A 22,913-nucleotide genomic window follows, 5' to 3' on the forward strand; every position below is an offset into this window, starting at 1 on the left:
TTCTCTTCCCGAACCTCTCCCTGCGGGGGTCCCCACTCTCTGTCCTCAGCCACACGTCTTTCTCGCGCCCACTCCCTGGAACAGAAGTTCTCCATTTTTGGCTCTCAGTCTGCTTTACACTTTTAAAATGGTTGAGAAACCCAGAGAGCTTCTGTTTATGAGAGTTACAGCTGTCAATATTTATATATTAGAAATTAAAACTTAGAAAACGAAAAGAACATTTAATTTTTTAAAATAATGATATCCATTACACGTTAACATAAATAACATTTTTTTCCTGTAAAAATATGTTTTCCAATGCGTTCCCCCAATGAGTGAGAAGGTTAGGATCGCTTTACCATTTTCAATTCTCCAATGTCCATCTGAACAGAAGCCCGCTGGGTGCTCCCATCTGCCTCTGATTCCGTCTGCTGAGACGGGTTGTTTTGGTGGAAGCATAGGAAGAAAACCTGGTCTTAGACACACACGTGGTTGGGAGAGGGAGTAGCATTTTAATGTCCTTTTCCTATAACTTTGGGTAAGCTTCTTGGATGTTATACCAAAACTTGACAAATGGTTATATACAAAACTTGACAAATTAGAGACCGATTCGCTGTATTGTGGAATCGGAAATTATATCCGCGAACTCTTTGCCCTTGGTTGCATGGAAATGCCTTGGTCTACCTCGTGCTCCGAGTGGGTTTTTTCTCATGCAGGATTCTATGCATCACACACGGGTCGTGTAGAAACGCTGGCTCATTGACTGATGCAGGCACGCCAGATGATGCATTTATGACATGACGTTAAAACCCACCCTAGCTGCCAGCACCCCTGCCTCATTAGCAAGACCTTCGAATCCACGGAAGCTGTCAAGGCCACAGAAGAGCCAAGTTTTCCAAAATTCACATTTTTCTTTGAAAGCTCCAATGTGCTGATCAGCAGTCAATGCTGTGATTTGTTTTCCTCGAAGTGACACGTTCGTCTGATTCATGTAGGATAAAGTATCTGCGGGATCCAAGACTGAGTAACCATAGTTTGCTTTCCAAGTTTTTTTTTTTTTTCAATAAAAAGGGTGTTCTGTGAAAACTTACTGATTCTGCTCTCAAGTCAACATGCAGGTGCTTGACCTTAAGACAACCATCACGTTTTATTTGCAGCAAAAGTGCTTCATGCATCCTTCCCATTTCATGAGATGAGATTTTTATATATATATAATTGATTTTACAGAGAGGAAAGGCAGAGGTATAGAGAGTTAGAAACATCAATGAGAGAGAAACATCTATCAGCTGCTTCCGGCACACCCCCTACCAGGGATGAAGCCTGCAACTAAGGTACATGCCCTTGACCAGAATCGAACCCAGGACCCTTTGGTCCGCAGGCCGATGTTCTATTCACTGAGCCAAACTGGTTAGGGCTCATGAGATGAGATGATTAATAAGTCCTGTACTTACTTTAATAGAATTAGTGAATTTTTTCTGCTTCATAGGCAATGTTTTGAAGGGAAGATCTCCCCGTCCTGTTAAACCAGGAGTGCGTGCAGGTGGAGACCATGGGACTCCTAGGACAGTTGGGTGCTACTGCTTTGACTCATGCTCAGAGGCAGCGATTTCGCCTGCCATTGCTTTTGCACCGCTGGTACAGATGGCTATGCAGTGCAAAAGGCAAATATTGTCTTAATGTTGCTGTGAGAATAGTTTCTACCTTGTGGACCCCCTTAGACACCCCCCAGGGGTCCCTGGACCACACTTGGAGAATCACTGATGTAGACCCCTCTAATCAGCCTCACCCATCTACAAAAGGCCAACGCTAATTATTTGTTTTGCAAAGTATAATTATAGGACAGCTAATCAGGAGCAATTATAGCACATGTAATTTTTGAATAATGGATTTAATAAGGTTATTAAGCTCATTAGTGTTTAGTACTTACATGTCTTTTTTTTAAAAAAAAAACAACCCATGAAATTAGGTTAGCAAATCTTAGCGGCAAATCCCTTCTCTCCCATTTTCTATGTTTAATGCCCCAAGTGTCTTGGTTTGCAGTCGCACACTGCTTTTCAAAACTGTTCTCTCATATATTGTCTATTGGGTCAGAGAGAACAGGTAACCTCTAACTGTCAGATTCTAGGACACCTTTCATCAAAGATGTGTGTTTAAATGGCCTTGAATGGCATTACTGTGCCACTTGTGACAATGTCTTTGTCCATTTCCTTCCAAGCGTTTGCTATGTTTCTGGCCCCAGATAGCAAATTTAATCCAGAGGTAGAGGGAGCAAATTGTACTCCAGACAATTCCATCTAATTCACACCCACTTGTGGGGACTCTCTGGTCTCACTCTAAGCTCTCCAGCTGGATATGGTGACTTGGTAATTGCTTTTGGTTGTTTTGGCTTTCATAACTTCTTACGGGTAACATCAGCTTCTTTCTCTTTCCTTCCTTCTTCCCTCCCTCCCTCCCCCCTTCCCTCCCTTCTTTTCTTTCTTGATCTATGAGTGTTGCCCTATTTCTCCTCCCAGCCCCCTCTGCACCCCACATTTAAGGAACCTCTTTATCGTTTAGCCCTGAACCATAGAACTCCACTGACTGGACTGACTCCTGGCCCCACTTTCAGAAGGAGGTGATTTGGGCAACCACAGATGCGGTTATTTTTGTTAAGGATTTGGAGTCACCTGTCTCCCTCTCTGGAGTTAGTTTGGAGGAAACAGTACCCACATAGGATATTAATGGAGTACCACTGTAACTAACAGCTGGTCAAACACCCAATATCCCACAAGGCGGGCTTACCAGGCATGAGCTCGACTCCCAGAGCACAGTAACCCTGGCCCTAAGGAGACCCGGCTCCTGGAACTTTTCTAGCTCCGACCCATAAAACGGGCATGTATTGTCTCAGGCACAGCTAGCTAACGGGTGGGGAAAAGCATATTTGCTGGGGAGAAGCGAGACATCTCTCGCCAGGAGTTTCCTCCAACGCTTCTAAAGCAAGCAGCACCCTAAAGTAGGATGCGGACTTGAACGTCATGTTGTCCTACAACCGCTAAGCTTGCACATTGGAGAGAACGTCAGAGGCCAGGTGCAACTCAACTGCATCATGTACACGAGGCCCAGGGATGCTCAATGTCCCACCTAAGGCCACACAGACCAGACCCCTGTACCCGTAAATGCATTTTACCTCCTAATCCACCACACCGACTCCAGGGGATGGTGGATATCGCCTTTAAAGGAGAAGTCCTCTCTTCCTGAAGTTTGGGTATTGTTTCCTATCCTTCTGGGCCGTGGCTTCTTTAAATTAAATAGGATTTTCCTGTGACATTAATTGCTTTTGGAGGCGATCTGAACACAAAGCACTGTTTTCAATCTTAAAAATATATTTTTGGCTTCTCGTCATTTCCTTCCTAATGTCAGGTTTCTTGCCCCAGGCTAACCACTGCATATAGGGTGTTTCTTTTCCTTTTGTCTTGGAACAACTCAATTGCTTTCTGAATCACACTGGGAGAAAACAAAGCAAAATACACGATTTTAAGGGTTATTGCTTTCTGAATTCTCTGAAACCAGAGAGTCAAGAGAACAGACTCTGTTGATGTGTCGAAGGGTGTGAAGATTCGCAGAGTTGTGTTTTGGCACATTTATCTTGTATTTTTGTTACTTATACTTTTATCTCATCTGTCCTACTTGAATGAGATTTGACTATAGCGATGGGACAAGCCTTATTAAACTTTAAGGCATTTATACCATCTGCGCCCGATGAGGTAGCAAGTACTTAACTATTTTTAAAATAAATGAGTAAAGATATAGTCAAATAAACTATTCACGATATGCAATGTCCTACATTAAATACAAATGGGGTGTATAAGCTGTGAATGGCTGTTCCCAGGCCCCGAGTCAACACCCAATCGCACATAGCAAAGTGGTCCGTGCCACTCAGAATGTCCACACATCGTCTCTACCTTCATATCTAGAGCATTGACGCCAGCATGATTCCAGGACCTTGAGACCCGCCTATTAATTTTATGAATATTAATTTCTGCATGTAAATAATCACGTAAACTTCTCGGTCCCTTGACTCAGAAAACTTTAGCCATGTGTTGAATATTTTTTCCATCAGAGGTCAACTCTACAGCCCCCTCACTGGGAATACTCCCTTCTCACCTGCACTGATAAATAGAATTCGCATTACATCCCACTGGCTGGTGGACTATGTCAGGGGCGGGTTTGTTGTGTGTCACTCATGTTCTAGAAGCCATTCCTAATAATTCACATCTTAGAAGAAAGCCCCATCTCCTGCTCTATTTTTACATAGATACACTGAAATATTTGAAGGTTTGTAAACATACATACCCGCTAGTGGCATTCAGAAATCCAGTAGCACCAGAGAGTTGGGGCCAGTCAAGCTCATCGGTAAGTGCTGTTGGTAAGTTGAAGAAGGATTTCTAAAGAAAAAATAAAGGGGTGATCATCAAAATGGTCATTTGTTTTCTACAAGTAGTAAGGTTATTCATTGCCTAGGCATTGCTCTCTGTCTCTTAACCTCTCTCTTTAAGGAACTTTGGCATTTAAGGCATTTGCCTCTTAACCTTAACCATCATCAGGACATTCACAAAGATGAGCATCCTCCTGAACTCGCTCCCCTTCAGCGGCTGTGAAAGATGCAGAGCGCATGGCAGCACAGACTCATCCTCACTTGAAAGGGATGTTTCAGCAGATGGGTAAACTTCCCACTCTTTTAAACTTGCCGAGATTTTCTCCATATTTGAGTTTAGACATTCAGGAAATCGATTGCCTGGAAAGTAATAAGACCCAAGCCCCCAGCAAAAATGCCTCCTTGAGGTCAAAGCTATGCCCTCAGTCAAGAAGAGGGTGCCTCCTGCCCTCCTTGGGGGTGTCTGACACCTTTGAGAATCTAATTATGGTGCCTTTCCCACAAGGTGCACGTGTGCTCAACGTGCTCGATGAGTTCAAGGACTCCTGACACAGTGCTGACAGAATTAGGACTCATTGACCACAGTTCTAGGGCTTGTGCGAACTCGGAGGAGAGAATGCTCCCGGCTGTGTCCCCTTCGTGTTTCTGTAATACATGTCCTTGGGAATGAACGCTCCTCTGCTCTAATTTCTAGAGAAAGCTTATCTAGACTGATAAGCTTTCAGAATAGGGTTGCCAGATGTAGCACAGAAATGTCCTGTTAAATTTGGGTTTCAAGAAACAAAATGTGGTGTATACACACACTGCAATACTACTCAGCCTTAAAAAGGGAAGTTCTGACACGTGGCAACATGGACGAAGCTCAAGGACATTAGGCTCAATGAGATAAGCCAGTTTCCCAAAAAGATAGATACTGCATGATTCCACTCACGTGAGGTTTTTAGAGTTGTCAAACTCATAGAAACAGGAAGCAGAGAGAGGAGTGCCGGAGGGGAAATGGGAGTTGATGTTTTGTCAGTTAAAGGGTTAGTTTTGTAAGATGAAAGAGTTCTAGAGTTTGGTCCCATGACAATGTAAATATACAATGTATATTTAAAACTTGTTAAAATAGTTTGATGTTATGTGTATTTTAGCACAATTAAAAGTGAATATGCAAAAATGTTAATTTCAGGTACACAAGGAATAATTTTTAGTGTATCTCATGAAGTGTTTGGGATATACTTATATTTCAGAAATTCAAACTGAACTGGGTGTCCTGTACTTTACCTGGGAATCCTAGTTTGGATAAACACTCTGAAAGCCAGTGTTCCCTTTTTGCCGTGGCTGACAGGAAACCTCAATGTCTGGCTACAGTTTATCTTAATGTCATTGCCTCCCTGTGCCCTTCGGGGACTTTCCTTATAGTAATTTACATTGAATTTTTATAATAAATGTACTACTTTGTAATCAGTAAAAACACAATAAAGATACAATTTTAGTCATATACTTTATAAAGTGACCTCCCCCCCGATATTCACCTATAACTGAAAAATAAAATTTTAAAAACATACATTTTCAAATATTTAATGAGACAGAAGTGTGGCTTTTCCTTCCCTAACAGCCTGAGATTCCAATTCTCTTTAGGAGCCAGGGCGAGGGCCCTCCTGGGAGGGGAGGGGAGCAGGACGCTGGGCCATATGCCATTTGAAAAACTGCATTCAATGATATGATTGCTTTGATGTGATTGGCTTTGAGATATTAGCTTTATTTTTAATTTTAAAAGAACATTAAAGAAGGACTCTATAAGTTCCTCTGAAGGGGGCATGGGTTTTCCATACTGAAGACGGTGCAATTCCAGGGATTGGCACTTCATCCTCACCCCTCAGTAGGAGGCACCCATCTCGTTCTGCTCAAAATTCCCCCAAATGCTGTGACTCAGCTACTCTCTGTTTTGGTTTCCATTTCTCCTGCCACTACAATCAAATGTTTTCTCTCTTTGTGTGTGTGTGTTTTTTTATCTTATTGTTTCCCCCTAGGTTTGTCGGTTTATGTGTTTGCTGTAGGATCTAAGAATATTCAATTCTGCTACAGAGTTGGGAAAAGCAAACAGAATGGATGAAATGCATAAGATGTGTGAAGCCGAGATAGTGAATAAACAGGTAGGTGGCTTGTGAGACGTGGGCAGAGCTTACGAGCTGTGTTCAGTAAGAACTTTCAAACGTAAAAGGTGTGAAAAGTTGAAAGAACAATGCAACACCACTCTCCCACCTCCTTCTCAGTAACGTGCACAGGGACAACCCCATGTTTGGGACAGTGGGTAGGGACTGGGCTTTCGCAGGAAGTTGCTGGGCAAGAGCTCTGCTGGAAGGCAGAGGCATGTCTGACCCGCTCTGAGCCTGGAATAACAATGGAGGTGGAGGCGGTGGTAATTCTGGAATGAGCCCGCAAAGATTTTCCTCTAGGAATCAGGGGATCTGACTTTTATATCTGGGTATACAAATGCAGTAAAGCTCCATGGTTTGGACCTGACACATTAGAAGTTGGGTCCATTCTCCATGCAGCCCCATTCTCATTCAGGGGTGGGTTTCTCAGATACGATTCTTAGCTCCACAGTGGGGAAGAGGAGATGTTGAGGGAGGAGGAGGACAGGTGAGGCAATGGTCAGACACCTGCCTTGGGACGTGGAGTGTCCATGTCCCTAGCATTCTCTCCCAGCTGGGAGAGTCCTGGACTCCTCGCTGCTTGTCATGATGCCCAACCAGCCCTGGAATCAATCCTCCCCATCAGGATTTCTGCACGAGTGGACAGCGCCTGGTGCTGAATCACAGCTGGGAAGAAGGCGGATTTGCATCCCGCAGCCAGAGCCCGGGAAGGTCAGTCAGTCAGCTGCATAGGTTTTTTCCTGGTTATTTGACAGACCTTGAAATAATGCCAATCTGTGTTTTCCCGGTGAAACATTTTAGGCTTCACGTATGGTGTCATGGCGAGGTGCTACGGTGAGGTTTTAGTACTCCTCGCTGTGCAAAATCAGGGAAGATGTGGCTTTGCCAGTGTCTCAGGTTCGGCATCTCCTGTGGCTCTAGATTATTCCCCTATGGACCTCAACAGGGCTGTTGGGAGGATGGGAGGTCAGTGAGAGAGGCAAGTTGACAAGTAGAAGCCCTGCCCTAGTTCAGGATGGATCACCGAGTGTCCCTTTCCAAGTGGACTGTCCCAGGTGTAAGAGGAGGGGATTTTATTACCAGCCAATGGAAAAGATTTGAGCTGACAAGTGGAAGCCTCCACATATTTCCCTTCCTGAGTGAATTTGGTAGATAAAAATGAGAAGTAACAGCCCCTAATAGCGAAGGCTTTATAGACCCTAGCAAAAAGAGTGGTTAAGTCATATCACATTAAACACTAAACGCCTTATTCACGCAACATTATACCCAAGATCGTTCAGGCATTTAAGGCAGGAAGTATGCAAATTAAGATCTCCCTCATCAACTCCCACTTAGGCCTCTTGAGCATGTATGTTCTCAGGAAACTCATCTTAAATGTACCCTAAATGTACATATGTGGGAAGACTTATTATTTATCAGGAAAAGCGTTCCAAGTCTGTAAAGAGCATCAGAAACTCGATGATTATTAAGTCAAAATGAAGTCAATTTTTGCTTCAAAATTCCTTCTGATTTTATCAATGGCATAAAATTGTTTTCATGTCCTAATGGCCATGTGTATACTGTTTTGGTGCAATATTTTTATATATTAGTACTCTGTGTAAGTATTTTTATGCACTGAGAAAGTCCACTGGTTCTCATTTTTAATGAATATTTGGTAAAAACAAGTACTTTGGATTTGGGAATGTTTTAAGCCTTAGTTTCAACAAGCAACTTATATTCGGGTTTCTCAAAGACATCTTAAGTGAGAGAAAGAGTAATAGCATCTATCACACATTCGTCTGGTTCTGCCAATTTCCCGATGACAGGGAATATTTTTGGTGCCTTTATTTCACTGTTTACATTTGAGCCCTCCTGACCCAGCAGTGCCATGGACAATTTGCACAGAGTATTCCCTTCTCTAATACTCTTAACTGAGTTAGACCTAAATGGATTATTTTCAAAGAGTACAGAGTCACTTGGAGGAAACTGCAGCCAACTGCTGATAGAAAAAGATATGAAAAATACCATCATTATTATGCTAAGTGAAATAAGCCAGGGAGAGAAAGACAAATACCATATGATTCCACTTATGTGTGGAATCTAATGAACAAAATAAACTAAAACACAGAAGAGAAACAGACTCATTGGTTACAGAGAACAGACTGACAGCTGTCAGAGGGGAGGGTATCGGGGGCCTGGGTAAAAAAAAGTGAAGGGATTAAGCAAAAACAAAAAGGAAAAAAGAAATGATCTAATGTGAGTCCTGTAAGGTTAGTTAGAGGGAGCCAGGCAAAGAGTTTAAGCATTGGAAACGCCAAATACAAAACCCCAAGGCTAAATTCATGATATTATGTACAGGGAACACCAACAACCTCCCCCTTCAAATGAACACCCCAAATACTAGTATACCAGTTATCTATAGCTATGTAATATATCACTCCAAGTTTAGTAACAAAACAACAAGAGAGCTCACTGCATGGGAGAACATACTTGCCAATGTTATTTCCCATAAGGGTTTACTCTCCAAAATTTATAGGGAACTCATACAACGTAACAGGAGGAATATAAACAATCCAGTGAAAAAATGAGCCAAGGACCTAAATAGACCCTTTTAGAAAGAGGACATAGAGAAGGCCAAGAGACATATGAAAACATGCTCAAAGTCACTAATCATCCGAGAGATCAAAACGACAATGAGTGACAGTATGATATTAAATGAGGTACGATCTCACACCTGTCAGAATGCCTATCATCAACAAATCAACAAATGACAAGTGCTGTCGAGGATGTGGAGAAAAAGGAACCCTCGTGCACTGCTGGTGGGAATGTAGACTGGTGCAGCCACTGTGGAGAACAGTATGGAGTTTCCTCAAAAAATTAAAAATGGAACTCCCATTTGACTCAGTCATCCCACTTCTAGGAATATATCTTAAGAAATCAGAAACACCAATCAGAAAGGATATATGCACCCCTATGTTCATAGCAGCACAGTTTACCATAGCTAAGATTTGGAAACAGCCTAGGTGCCCGTCAGCAGATGAGTGGATTAGAAAACTGTGGTACATCCACACAATGAATACTACGCTGCGGTAAAAAAGAAGGAACTTATCATTTGCAACAGCATGGATGGACCTGGAGAGCATTATGCTAAGCAAAATAAGCCAGTCGGAGAAAGATAAATATCACATGATCTCACTCATTTGTGGAATATAATGAACAACGTAAACTGATGAACAAAAATAGAGCCAGAGGCAGAGAAGCATCGAATAGACCGTCCAACTTCAGAGGGAAGGCACGGGAGGGTAAGAGATCAACCAAAGGACTTGTATGCATGCATATAAGCATAACCAATGGACACAGACAGTAGGGAGGTGAGGGCATGTGCTGGGGGCTGGGAGCGGCTGGGGAGAGGTCAATGGGGGCAAAAGGAGACATATATAATATTTGAAACGATAAATAATTTAAATTAAAAAACACACATGTGACATACACACTGACCAATAACAATAGCTGCTCAGTCTTGGGATGATGCCTATTCAATGCACAAACTTCAACCGGAGCTAAATCAATAACTCTCAGGGGAAAGGTATTGCATTTCATCTTTGACCCTATGCCAGTTCAAAAACTTATGAGGCAGTGAAGAAATAGTCAAATAAAATATTCTAGCAAAATAGGACCTGTAAACATGTAAAAGACAGAATGGCAGGCAATAATCTTTCATCATTTTGCCTGAAAATAGCTCTTTTTATTATTTTGTTACCTTGCTGGCTCCTCTTAGCCTCTTCCTTCCCCTTTTCTATTATTTATGATTTCCGCGCTAACCCTGTGATTTGTTGATTCAGTGGACTGAAGGCTGCGTCTATCTAACTGTCCCCCAGCAAATGAAAACGCATCGCGCAGTTGGACTTGACCGAATTCAATTCCTTCCATCATCACTTGCAGAGCGACTGGAGAACTGCAGCAAAATTCATAATCGTGAGAAAAATAGGAGTTTAAAATGTCCTGCTCTTACAGAGAACACCACACACCAATTCTTTCCCGGGGCCCGGGAAACGAATTCTTCCACAACCAGGCCAACAGGGTGCCTCTCAGAAAGGGTGACTTACACCCTCATTTGGTTTTGTAAAGTTGGGTCATGTCTAAAGTGTCAATCAGGCTGTCATGTTTCTGGGGTGAGGGTAGTTTTCCATTTTCTGAGAGGTGATGTCTGGAATTGGGCTCTGGCAGAAGCCCAAAGTCCACAGTCAAGCCCCAGAGGTAAGGACATGGGACGCTGTGAGGAGGGCACCCGATGACCAGGCCTGACTGGGCTCTCACTCCCCTCTCCCAATTCCTCACTCCCCCCTCTTTCATTTCATCCCAAGAAGCTGTCACAGAACCTGGCTGCTTCTGCTCCTCTGACTGGCGCACGATGGCCCTGGCGCAGCCTCCGGCCAGAGTCCCTGTCTCCTCACTGTTGTGACTATTCAGCTCTGCCATGGTCGTGTGAAAACAGTCATAGACAATATATAAATAAATGAGCTTGCTGCATGCCAATAAAACTTTATCTACAGAAATGGGCGGAGGGCCGCATTTGGCCTGAGGGCCATTGTTTGCTGACCTCTGCTCCAGGGTCTGCCAGACTGTTTCTAGCTGGGCTCCCTGTTAAATTACATTATCTTGGGTAAATTAGCTAAGTTCTCAAAGTCTCCATTTTTTTTCTTTTTTTATTTTACATTTTTAAAAATCCTCACCAGAGGATATTTTTTCCATGGCGTTTCAGAGTGGAAGGGAGGGAGGGGGCGCGAGAGAGAAACATTGATGTGATGAGAGAGACACATTGACTGGTTGCCTTTTGCACCTGCCCCAACAGGAAGTGGGGAGTGAACCCACAACCCAGGTACATTCCCTTGACAGGAAATTGAACCCGTGACCCTTCAGTACACAGGCTGATGCTCTAACCACTGAGAAACACCACCAAGGCTAAGTCTCCATTTCTTTTTTTTTTTAATATATTTTTTATTGATTTCAGAGAGGAAAGGAGAGGAAGAGAGAGAGAGATAGAAACATTAATGTTGAGAGAATCATGGATTGGCTGCCTTCTGCAGGCCCCCCACTGGGGATGGAGCCCTCCACCTGGGCATGTGCCCTTGACTGGAATCGAACCTGGGACCTTTCAGTCCGCAGGCCAAAACTCTATCGACTGAGCCAAACCAGCTGGGGAGTCTCCATTTCTTTATCTATGAAATGCAACAGGGTCATTTAGTATTAAATGGGAGAATGCTAAGTACAATGCCTGGCGTTTGGTAAACACACATTTGCTCAATGTTATGATTATGAGTTTCTGTGTCTGTCTTTCCAACTAGACTTGAAGCTCCTTGAGGTTAGAGACTGCTTTTCACGTCTGGAGCCCCAGCTGTCCACCTTCTCTCTTTCCTCTGTTTCTCACACTACAGCTGCCACACGGTTAGCTGGGCACATGGCTGTCCAGCCAGGGCGTGCTCACGGCAGCTCCGCTGCAGCGTGGGGTGGCCCAGGGACTAGGTTCTGAAGGACAGGGGGTGTGCGAGTGACGTGCGCCACCTCTGTGTCATGTTCTCGATTTTTCTTCCCTACAGATGGGAGGTGGGAAGAGCGGGAGCAGCCACCTTGGACCCAGGGGGGAAGCTGCATGTGGAGGATGTCTGCCTGTCTGGCCAGGCCTGCCTGCCGGCCTCTGGATAATTATGAGAGAAAACCACATTCCTTCGTAAGTCATCGAGTTTTGGGGGTTCTTTGTTACAGCAGCTGAGCCTCTACCCTGCTTGCTTCATAACGGGTCTTCTAAGGACTGACCCACTCAGCCTTCCTGCCGGCTCTCAAACGTTACCGACGTGGGACCATGACCTCTTGCTCCTTCCCAGTCTTCTCTCCTTTGGGCTTTGTATCCGTCAGGCTTTTAATTCTTGGCTGGGCGATGTTGTTCTAAATTCCTGCCTTGGACTCTTTGGACCTTGTGAGTTTCATAACGCGCCCTGGATTTTCCTCTAGGCATTGGGGTTTAGCTCATCCATCTGACCAATCTTGCAGCCATCGCCTCGAGAAGGAACTCGTGCAGAAGCCAGTCTTGACCCCTAAGCGCTTGGCAAGGGCTGAGATGGGTGTTCTCGGTCCGCTTCATTACCCCAGGAAGTGGCCGGGAGGGAAATGGACAGTTGAATGAACCAATGACTGAATGGCGTGTAGCAATGGATATTCCAGCCATCCCAAGTTATTTTCAAGTGCCGGAAGTTCCCCTTTCCACATTCTAGGGGGTTTGAGATCCTAAGTGTTTCTCTGCGATCAGGTGGTTCCACGAGGCCCGTTTCATGGCGGAGGAGCTGGAGGGAGAGGGACGCCAAGCGGCAGATCTAATTAACCAGAGGGCAGGAGGCCGCGCTCCCATCTCAGCGGCGAGCTGGGCGGCGCAGGTGTTTGGTGACTCACACTGCCTCCCTGGGTGGGCACCGCCAGCTAATGTGCTGGAGAGCAGGCGTGGGGGCTGAGCGCTCATAAATGCCTCTCAGAAGCACGGAGCTCAAAATACTTTCCTCTTGCAGTCTTTCCTAACACTGAGTGTCTGTCTTTTTAACTCCCGTGCGTGGCGGCGAGAGCTAAGAGCACGGATGGTTTTGGCAGGATGAGCCTGCGAGAGCATCCCACGTGGCTGGCAGGTGGGAGGCCCAGATGCTCACCTTGGGCAGGAACAACAGGGCCTGGAATTGATCAGGGTTCAAGGCGGCAGACAGCCCGTCTGGCTTCTGCTCCTGAGCAGGGGCCGGGACAGAGGATCATCCCGCCTCCTGTGGCCCGACCGCTGCTGGGGAAAGGGACCAGCGTGGCGAACACACTCTCCTTTCCTGACAGAGCGAATGAGGCCTCGGACCGAGGCCTCTCTTCCTCCCACTGAGCCTCTGTCACCTGCCAGCCCTCTGGTGTTCGAGGAGCGGGAAGTGGCATCGTGCCCACTTGCACTAAGTAACAGCCTTTCCTCGTCTGAAAAAACGTAACGATCCAAGAAAGCGCTCTACCTCTTAAGTACTTCTGGAGTCGACGTGAAGCGAGGTGAGGCAGCATTTCCATATTTTATACGCACCGTGGAAATCAGGCAGCAATTCCTGCCGAATGGAAGCGTGACGCTCACTGGGGCGGTCACAGTGCGGGGAGGGGGCAGTCAGAAGCAGTCACCGGGGGCTTGAGGCTGATGGCCTGTGCTGGCTGCAGCCAGTCCAAACCGGGTCCACAAGTCAGCTGGAGAGGAATGCCGTGCAGAGGGCTTGAAAGCCAGGAGCCGCCTGGCTCTTGGTGAATATGCATTTTCTGCAGCCGGATTAAAGGTTCCTTTTGCCCTTGACACAGCACGAAACTCAATCCGTGCCCGCTCCCCCTACAGACAGCAGCCTGCCAGGGTCGTGGAGGATCCTATAAAGCACAGGCATCAGTCTCCGCTGGGGAGAGAAACATTCGGGAAATGGTGTTTCAGAGTCACCTCCCCCTCCGCTCACCCACCCCCACCCACCATCCCATCCGGTTCGGCGAAACAGGGCGGCGTTTTTATGTTTTGGAGATGATCTTGGAGCAGATGGGGTCAAGGCAGGAGGGTGGCAGCTATTGTGGGCCTTGGTGATCTCTCCACCTTCCTTTCTTTTGCAACAAAACAGCTCCAGCAGGGATTGCTTTTCCAATGGAAGGAAAAAAGAAAGACAGCATGCAAGTGTTCTCAGATTTGTTCCTTGGGTTCCTTTGAAGTCTTTCAAAGTTGAAGTCTTTGGTGGGACAAGGCAGCTCATGGCGCACCTGACTCCTGGGGGCATCTGGGAGGGAAGGAAGGCTGTTTAAGGGGAGGGCAGATCACCCAGGCCCCCGCTGGGTGAGGCTCAGGGCCCTGCTTCTGTGGAGCCATGAGGGCGATTCTTCACACTCTCTTTATTGAACTACAAATATCTTTCCAAATGAGCTCACTCCTAATCTAATTAGCGGTAAACAGGCCTCCCGGGCGCCACACTGCTTAACTGACGGATGGCATGAGCCAGAGAGAAGGGCTGCTCTAGGGAAGATCCCGGCTGTGGCTTCTTGGTGGGGGTGCAGTTGGGATGGGTGGTGCGTTTGCAGGGGTGTCTTCTGCTGTAAAGGGAGACAGAGGCAAGCGCGTGTCACGTGGTCTCACGAAGGCGTTGCCTATTTGTTCGTTGTGTGTCCCACACGCCTGAGGCTCTCTGAGGACTGGATTCTTTCCGCTCCGTCTCCACTGTGTCATTAGCCCCTGTCACAGGGCTCGGTGCACAGTAGGCCTTGGTGCACAGTAGGCCCCAGGCTAGTATTTGGTGATAGGTTGTTTGCACTTGCACCGAGCTTTAAAGGCAAACAACCAAAACATGAGGTATGTTCTGAGCTCAACCTACCTCATGGCTGCCTGCGAGGCATGGCCCCCTACCTAGGCTGACTCCCTGTGCAGATGAAGAGGTTCCATAGGTAACACGTTTTAAAAATTGGAAGCTTTTAAAAAAAGGGAGCATGATCCACAGTAGCAAAAATAAAGAAGCCATAAATCAGCTTCATATTTAGTCTTGGGGGAATGGTTTAGTAGTTTATGGCTTGTACGCTGAAGCAGATTCCGTGGAACAGGGAAGAAGATAATAGTCTAAAGACTAAGTTGTGCCCAGCCGGCATGGCTCAGTGGTTGGGCATCGACCCATGAACCAGGAGGTCATGGTTCGATTCCAGGTACGGGCTCGGTTCCCAGTAGGAGGCAGCTGATCAGTGATTCTCATCATTGATCTTCCGATCTCTTTCTCCCTCTCCCTTCTCTGAAATCAATAAAATCTATTAAAGACAAAGACTAAACAATGTGGAAAATGATTATGATTAGTACTAATTGTAAAAAGGGAGGATCACCAGTTGCATACTTGCTGTTCATGTGACTGCCTTGTGGAATCACAATGGAAGTGGAATGCTAGGAAAGAATGGAAAAATACTGAGAAAAGTTTAAGATGATAGAGGAATTTTTTTTTTTTTTACTTCTCAAAATAAATTCTAATGTTGACTTTATGTATTCAGTTTTTTCTAAGAAAAATATTAAAAGAATATTTCAAAACCAATCTTATACCCTAAAATGTTAAAACAATTCTCTCTGGGTGGTAGTATTAAGTGGAGTTTTAACGATTTGTTAATAATTTCTGCATTTGCTTATTTTTCTCTATTGAATATTTAACATTTACAAGGAGATAAAAGCAATGCAGCAAATAGGCGTTCTCTCCCTTCTCTCACTTGGGCAGACAGACTTCCTTCCCTGTGGGTCTGGGCCTTGGCCCTGGGACTTGCTTTGGCTGATGGGTTGATGGCCCTGCGTGAGTTGTGTGTGAATGTACTTGTGTCTGGTTTGAATCCAACCCATGGCTCTACAGCATTTTCACAGCCATTAGCTCACTGAAGCAAATGGCCTTGCCTGAGATTGTTCCTAACCTCATTTCCAGCGTTTCTGGTTAGGTAGCTTGTTTAAGGTGACACTGACAGGAAACGATTCTGCCACCTGTCCCCTGGGTGTCCATAAAGCCAGGCTGTGCTGTAATAACATCTACATGATAGAGCTTCTCCAGAGATTCGATAAAGCAGTGCCTTGGTTTCCTTTAGCAGATTTCCTTAGCTATTTGCTGAAAACAAAATGAAGTAATCACCTATCTTGTATTATAATATTTAGCATATATATGATATACTAGTAAGTTCCTTGAAAACAAAGTAGAAGAAAAGTTACCCAGAATTCTCCCATCCAAAGGTACCAGGGTTACCCACTGATCCACAGCCTTCCAATGCGTTTCTTCACACATACACACACATCCTATCTAATAAAGAGGGAATATGCAAATTGACTGTCATGCCATCACAAAGATGGCGGCACCCATAGCCACAAGATGGCGGCGCCCAGTCCCCTCAGTCCCACCAGAGTCTCCAGTCTCCAGTCCTTTCAGCCTAGCTGGGGAGGCGGCAGGTGCATGTTGTGGCCAGACCAGCCCTCAGCCCCCCAGCCTCCCAGAGCCAGCCCGAGGTGCAGGCAAGCTTGGATGGCGGCTGCCCAGCTGCCCAGGGCTGCCCAACGTGCAGGTAACCATGGCTGGCTGAGGCTTGCACTGCCGGCAGTGGCAGCAGCAGAGATGTGATGGGGACCTTGCCTTCCTCTGATCGCCAGGTTGCCTCCCGCCCCTGAGGGCTCCTGGACTGTGAGAGGGGGCAGGCCAGGCTGAAGGACCCCCACTCCAGTGCATGAATTTTCATGCACCAGGCCTCTTGTATTATATATTCACAACACCGGATCATACATACCACTTTGTAACATGCTTTTGCCCCTAACAAATGATCATAAACACAGTTTCTTGCCAATAAATGTGTCTATAACCGTAGTACTAATGATTGCATATTTCATTTTATGGATGAAATATTAATTTTACATATCCAATCCCCTATTTTTATTTTTTAATCCTCACCCCAGGCTATTTTTTCCACTATTTATTTATTTATTTTTTTTTAGAGAGTGAAAGGGAGGGAGAGAAAACTGAGGATTGAACCTGCAACTGAAGTACGTGCCCTTGACCAGGAATCGAACCCATGGTCCTTCCATCCATTGGCTAATGCTCTAACCACTGAGACAAATTGGCCAAGGCATCTAATCCCCTATTTTTAATTTCTTTTCTTGTTTTTGCTATGATAAATATCTCTTTGATGAATATTCATGGACATAGATTCTTGAGCAAGTGACTAGTCAGTTTTAAAGGTAAATTTCCAGATGTGGAATTACTGGTTAAACTCACAAACATTTTACTGTCACTTTGTACATATTGTCCAATTGCCTTACAGCACGCGTGTCAAACCCAAAGGCTAACACGGGCCAAATAAACGAGGCGTGTGGCCCACAGGCCGTGAGTTGGACATGCTTGCCTTACAGGGAAGTTCCACCATGACCACTGTACCATAACCTTGCTAATCCTGGGCCTTCATCACTTAACCTTTGTCTACTTGATAGATGGTAAGTGATACTACACTGCATTTTAATTTGTGTTTCAACAAGACGTGCTGGCTCTTGCTTTGAGTGTGTTGTGACAACGCCCTCACATCGCTGCTCGCATCGTTGGAAAGGAACTGAACTGGAGCGGGTGCGCTTTTTATGGCACATGTTGCTGAGTAGGAAAATGTGCACCTGTTTGGAGTTGGCATCACATTTAGAGGGAGCAGGGAAACAGACTCAAGGCCAGCACAGCCGGGAGATGGCTGCCAACATTACTTACCAAGGACATCTGCGAAGCCGTGATCCATTCCGGAGGGATGTGGAAATGAGCCCCGGCCGAGTCTCCCAGCAGAACGATTCCCCTGGGCTCTGACCCTAGGCGGCACAATTTATTTGTGTTATTTGTGCTCTCATGGTTTCAGGCCTCCAGACCGCGTAGCCAGGGCATCAGGTGCCCTGGCGTGTATCCCACACACAGAGCACCGGAGCAGTGATGCAGGGCTGCTTTTTGTGAGTTGCAGGGTGAGGGACACAGCCTTTAACAGGGGTGGGCAAACTTTTTGACTCGAGGGCCACCATGGGTTCTTAAACTGGACCGGAGGGCCGGAACAAAAGCATGGATGGAGTGTTTGTGTGAACTAATATAAATTCAAAGTAAAGGAGCGGAGGGGAGAGCAAGAGAACCGGATAGAATAGCCGGATCCGGCCCGCGGGCCGTAGTTTGCCCAAGGCTGCTTTAGGAGCTCAAGGAGGTTTCCAGGCCATCGAAACCGCGAGCTCAGCGGTACGGAGGAGGGTGTGCTTCCCAGCTCAGCAGGAAACAAACTGCCGTGAGACATCCTGAGTGGAGGACGGGTGAATAAATGGATCAAAACTTTATCTGGACTCAGCAATATGCCCTCAATTTTGGTTCTGGAAATTGCTTTGTGGAAAACGCACCGATTTCTGATATAATTCACTTTAAGAGTTACTGATCTCATGGAGCAATTCTGATTTATCGAAGATGTGATGGGCCCTGAAAGCTCTCAATCCATATACGCAAAAGCACTGGACGAGCGATTCTGGCGGATTGATGGAGCGACAGCCGCACGAAGGTCTCCAGGCAGCCCGAGTGTGTGGAGGTAAGGAATCACTGAATCGGATTCTGGGCCCATCTACACAAATCATCTACCCGTGGGCGATGCACGGACACTTCCAAACCCCTTCGGATCCTGGGAGAAGGAATTGATGCCTCCTGGAGTCAGAGAGGAGAGCCTCCTTCCCCCACTTCCACCCTCACCCCCCAAATCAGTCTCACTCCAGTGGCTTCCTGTGACAGCTAGTATCTGGCCACACAAATAGTGACAGGGAAGGCCCAGGACATCTGGGAGGGGTTGGGACCTGGGGAATTCAAGAGGCTTCCCACAGTGACCCTAAAGGCCTACGCCGGGATCTCACTTAGATCTGAGTCTATTTATTCATTCGTGTATGTCTTCATTCATTCTTTTATTCACCGCACAAGCATTTTTAAACTGTGTAACTAGGCATCAGGTCTTTGCCTGTTCTGCCCCCTTCCTGCCCCTCTGAGAACAGAACTATAATTAATTATATGTAAGCTGACTGAGGGCAAGGACTGTATTATGTCTGCCCATGAAAACTCAGAGCCAAGTATAGCTCTTGGTACTTAAAAGAATAGACATTCAGGAACCATCTGTTGAATGAATGAATGAATGAATGAATGAATGAAATGCTTCTAAATGTTGGGGAAAACCACTGCCTAGCCCAGGGGTGGGCAAACTTTTTGACTCGAGGGCCACAATGGGTTCTTAAACTGGACCGGAGGGCTGGAACAAAAGCATGGATGGAGTGTTTGTGTGAACTAATATAAATTCAAAGTAAAGGAGCGGAGGGGAGAGCAAGAGAACCGGATAGAACAGCCGGATCCGGCCCGCGGGCCGTAGTTCGCCCGCGGCTGGCCTAGACATAAAACGGTGATGCTGCCACAGGGTCTCATTGGGCATCACCGGGAGTGGGTGGTGATAGGTTCCTCCTAGCAGCACTGGTAGCCCAGATGTCCGAGACACTTAGGATTTAGAACACAGAGCTCAGCTACTTTGGGGAACTCCAATGGCTGCAGCCTGGAGGGTTCCCTGAGTCACCAGGTTTGAGTCTTCACCCAGTTGGCAGGGACTCTGTCAGTACAAGCCCAGGTACCTGAGCTTGTGTTCTGAGGAGGACACGGAGAGGATGAAAAAGGGTCGCCTGCACTGATTTTTTTTACCTGGGGAAGTGCTGGGTTCAGTTACCCTGTTTTCTACACTGTGGCTTTTTCTAACATTATCATCCAACTGTCATTCCAATCCTCAGGGAAAGGAGTCGATTGCACAAATTCAGTTTTGCTTTCTCTAGATTCTGCCTCCTTTTACTGGAATCCTTTTCATAGCCCCTTTGGGTTCGTCATGGAAATAAATGGAAGCTGGTCAAGTGTAAATCCTGGCGTCAGGCCTTCCTCACTTGGGTGGTCTGTTCCCTCCAATCGGCCTCAGATGGGAAAATGAGCATTCTGTTGGGATAAACAAACAGACTCTCACATTCATACCTTCACAGAACTTCTTCTCATAGGGGATTCCGTCTTTTGGATCAACACCCTTTAAAAGAGAAACGACAAGATTAGCAGCTTGTCTTTGAATTTATGAGACACATACACCAAATCCTCCCCAAATGGCTTTAAAAATAGAAAAGACAATAAAGAATTTGAATAAAAAAAATAGTTGAAAAGGCAAATCAGTAGATAAAACCCTTTAAGTCTCTCGAGTCCTTAATCAGACACAGCCACGTTCCATGTGAGGGAGCTGGGCTTTAAGGAACTGGGGTGGGGGGGAGGTTGGGGAGAGGTCCAGACCCTGGACTACCTTGTCCCAGAGGCTGCCGGCAGGGCGCTGGAGTGCGGGGTGTCCCTCCGAGGGAGCACCAAGGCCCCACCACCAACTAGGACAGGGCAGAGCAGTGTCCTACTGGCCTTCCTCACAGGTGGCATACCCCAGAGGCAGGGATGGGGCCATGGAACAAGGACGGTCTCACACACTGATCACCCCTCTGTCCCCCAACTTGACAATGTAGCTTGAGTTTATCAGAACAAGAGCAGTCTTGGGGGTCTTGACACCTTAAGATCTAGGGGGGATGTCTCCTCTTCCTCGTGACAAGGCAGGTACCTGGCAGGTGGGGTGACCCCACCTCCGACTAGCCTTAGGAAAAAGGAAATGGCTGCCATGACAAGGGGACAGCCCACGTTTGCCCAAGGAGATGTTCGGGTTGCTGCAAAACTTGGCTAACACCACGCTCCAGCTAATTTCACACTCAGAGGTCAGGTGTGGGTGACCTTCAGCAAGGCTTATAGGGGCTGCGATGATGACTGGCCAGTGTGGCTCAGTAGTTGAGCATAGATCTATGAACCAGGAGGTCACAGTTCAATTCTAGGTCCAGGGCATATGCCCAGGTTGTGGGCTCCATCCCCAGTAGGGGGTGTACAGGAGGCAGCCAATCAATGATTCTCATCATTGATGTTTCTCTCTCTCTCTCTCCCTTCCTCTCTGAAATCAATAAAAAAAAATTTTTTTTAAAAAGGGGCTGCGATGAGCGAGCCCCACCTCCCGTTACAGTGTGGACCCCTCGTGTGTGACCGGAGCCCTACCCCCTCTTCCACACAGCAGAACCCTGGCTCTGGCCTGTCCCCTTCCTCAGGGGTGACGAACGCAAGGAAGGAACGGGGGTTCGGGAGGCAGGTGGAGGTGCCTCTAGTGGCTCACCCAGATGCCGTTGCAGTTGGAGTCCCGATGCACATCCCAGCGGTCCGGCCTACGAGGAGAACGCCAGCATTGGTTTGGGGCCCTCACTCGTCACTCAGTGCCCGAGCGTCATGAGTGCATGCACGTGAGTGCCCCCCAACGTGTCGGGACAGACAGCAGGCCGCTCGAGGGAGACAGCCTACGCCGTGTGCTGGACGACAGAAGCCTCTGCTCGGCTGTTGTCTTGGTTTGGGATGTTTGCGGGGAGCGGTGGGGGACCAAATCCAGGCTTTCCGTGGTAACCCGGTTCCTGAACTGCGTGGCTGTGGAACAGGGCTGATGGGCGCCCTAAACGAACCTGCAGGTCACTGTATTTAGACAGGTGAGGCCGTTGAAGCGATGCCTCTCCAACCCTGACGCCTGGCTAATTTGATGCTTTGGCACTGTTGTCACAGCTAAGGCGACACATCCATTTCTGGAAGTGAGAGATGTGATTGGCTGAACACCAGCTCACGACTAACATGTGACATGCCGGTCATGCCCTGGAGCCCTCCCCTCAGTCCTGGTGGGAGAGGGGCTGTCTGGCCCAGCCCTGGGGTAGGAAGCGTGCAGGAGGCTGGGTACGGTCCCCAGGCACTGTTCACGCGGCTGTTGCTCCCCTGGGGCCATGAGCTCTGTGAGAGCCTCTTTCTATCTCGCTTACCGCCCAGTAGGGCGCAGAGTGCTTGGCCATTAGCAGGTGCTCCCTGAGCCTTTCTTGCACAAATGATGCTCTGGTTTCCCTGAGCTTCACTTCAATCAGGACACGGGGGCCCTTCCCTCTGCTGGCATGAGCCCCCGGGGCTGGGGAAATGAATGATGCTTCCTGCCTCCCTTTCGGAAGGTCATTTTCAGAATCAGTGACCAGCGGAGACAGTTACCTTCGGCCGGGGTAGGCCGTCTCGTCGCTGTCATTGCAGTCTCTCCCTCGCCAGTGGTAGCCACGCAGTGTCTGCAATCGAGGGCAGCGTGAGAAGGGTCAAGTTCCGTGTTGATGTGAAACCAGGAGGGGCAGTCGGAGCTGCCGGGCGGGGGGTGGGGTCTGACATCTGCAGTTTTTAACTCCAATAGTCTAAGAACACTAGCGATCACGAAGATTAAGATGATAACATACGCTGTGTGAGGTGAAATATAACATGGTCCCAGGGTCAATGACAGGTCGGGTGTGTGGGTGTGGATGTGTGTGGATGTGTGTGTATACATGCTATTGGGTGTGTGCCTGTATGAGGTTGTATGGGGGTGCATGTGTGTGAATGTATATGTATGTGGCACATGCAGTTGTATGTACACATTATACATATATGTGCATACACACATGTACATGTGTTCCTGTGTGTGTCTATGTGCACTTCTACCAACTGCAGAACCATCCAACTTCCTGAACTTTTTCTATTAATCACCAGTCTAGTCAGGCTCCAATCAATTGATTTATTTGGTCAAATGATTAATCCTTTCACTGGATAATTAAAAAATCTCTAGCTAATGTAGCCGATTACATGGATTTATTCTATGTTGGACCTGCCTGACTCGAAGAGTCATGATAATGTAGAACACTGATTTCGTTTCCCCATTCCCAGGTGGGATAGCTGAGCTCTCACACAGTG

At 46.9% G+C, this 22,913-nt stretch overlaps 1 protein-coding gene across 1 annotated transcript in view; it reads right to left on the reverse strand.

The window, feature by feature from the left end:
- The window catches only part of AOAH (acyloxyacyl hydrolase), a 103,952-nt gene that overhangs the window by 39,522 nt on the left and 41,517 nt on the right, over positions 1-22,913 (reverse strand). The window contains exons 8-12 of the mRNA XM_080663786.1: positions 22,191-22,261; positions 21,292-21,340; positions 20,085-20,133; positions 17,787-17,881; positions 4,312-4,403 (exon numbers count right to left, since the gene is read on the reverse strand). Coding sequence (XP_080519912.1) covers positions 4,312-4,403; positions 17,787-17,881; positions 20,085-20,133; positions 21,292-21,340; positions 22,191-22,261 — 356 coding nt within the window. The remainder of the gene's footprint in view (positions 1-4,311; positions 4,404-17,786; positions 17,882-20,084; positions 20,134-21,291; positions 21,341-22,190; positions 22,262-22,913) is intronic.

The sequence above is a fragment of the Plecotus auritus genome (genome assembly GCF_963455305.1).
Source record: "Plecotus auritus genome assembly, chromosome: 4".
Lineage (NCBI taxonomy): Eukaryota > Metazoa > Chordata > Mammalia > Chiroptera > Vespertilionidae > Plecotus > Plecotus auritus.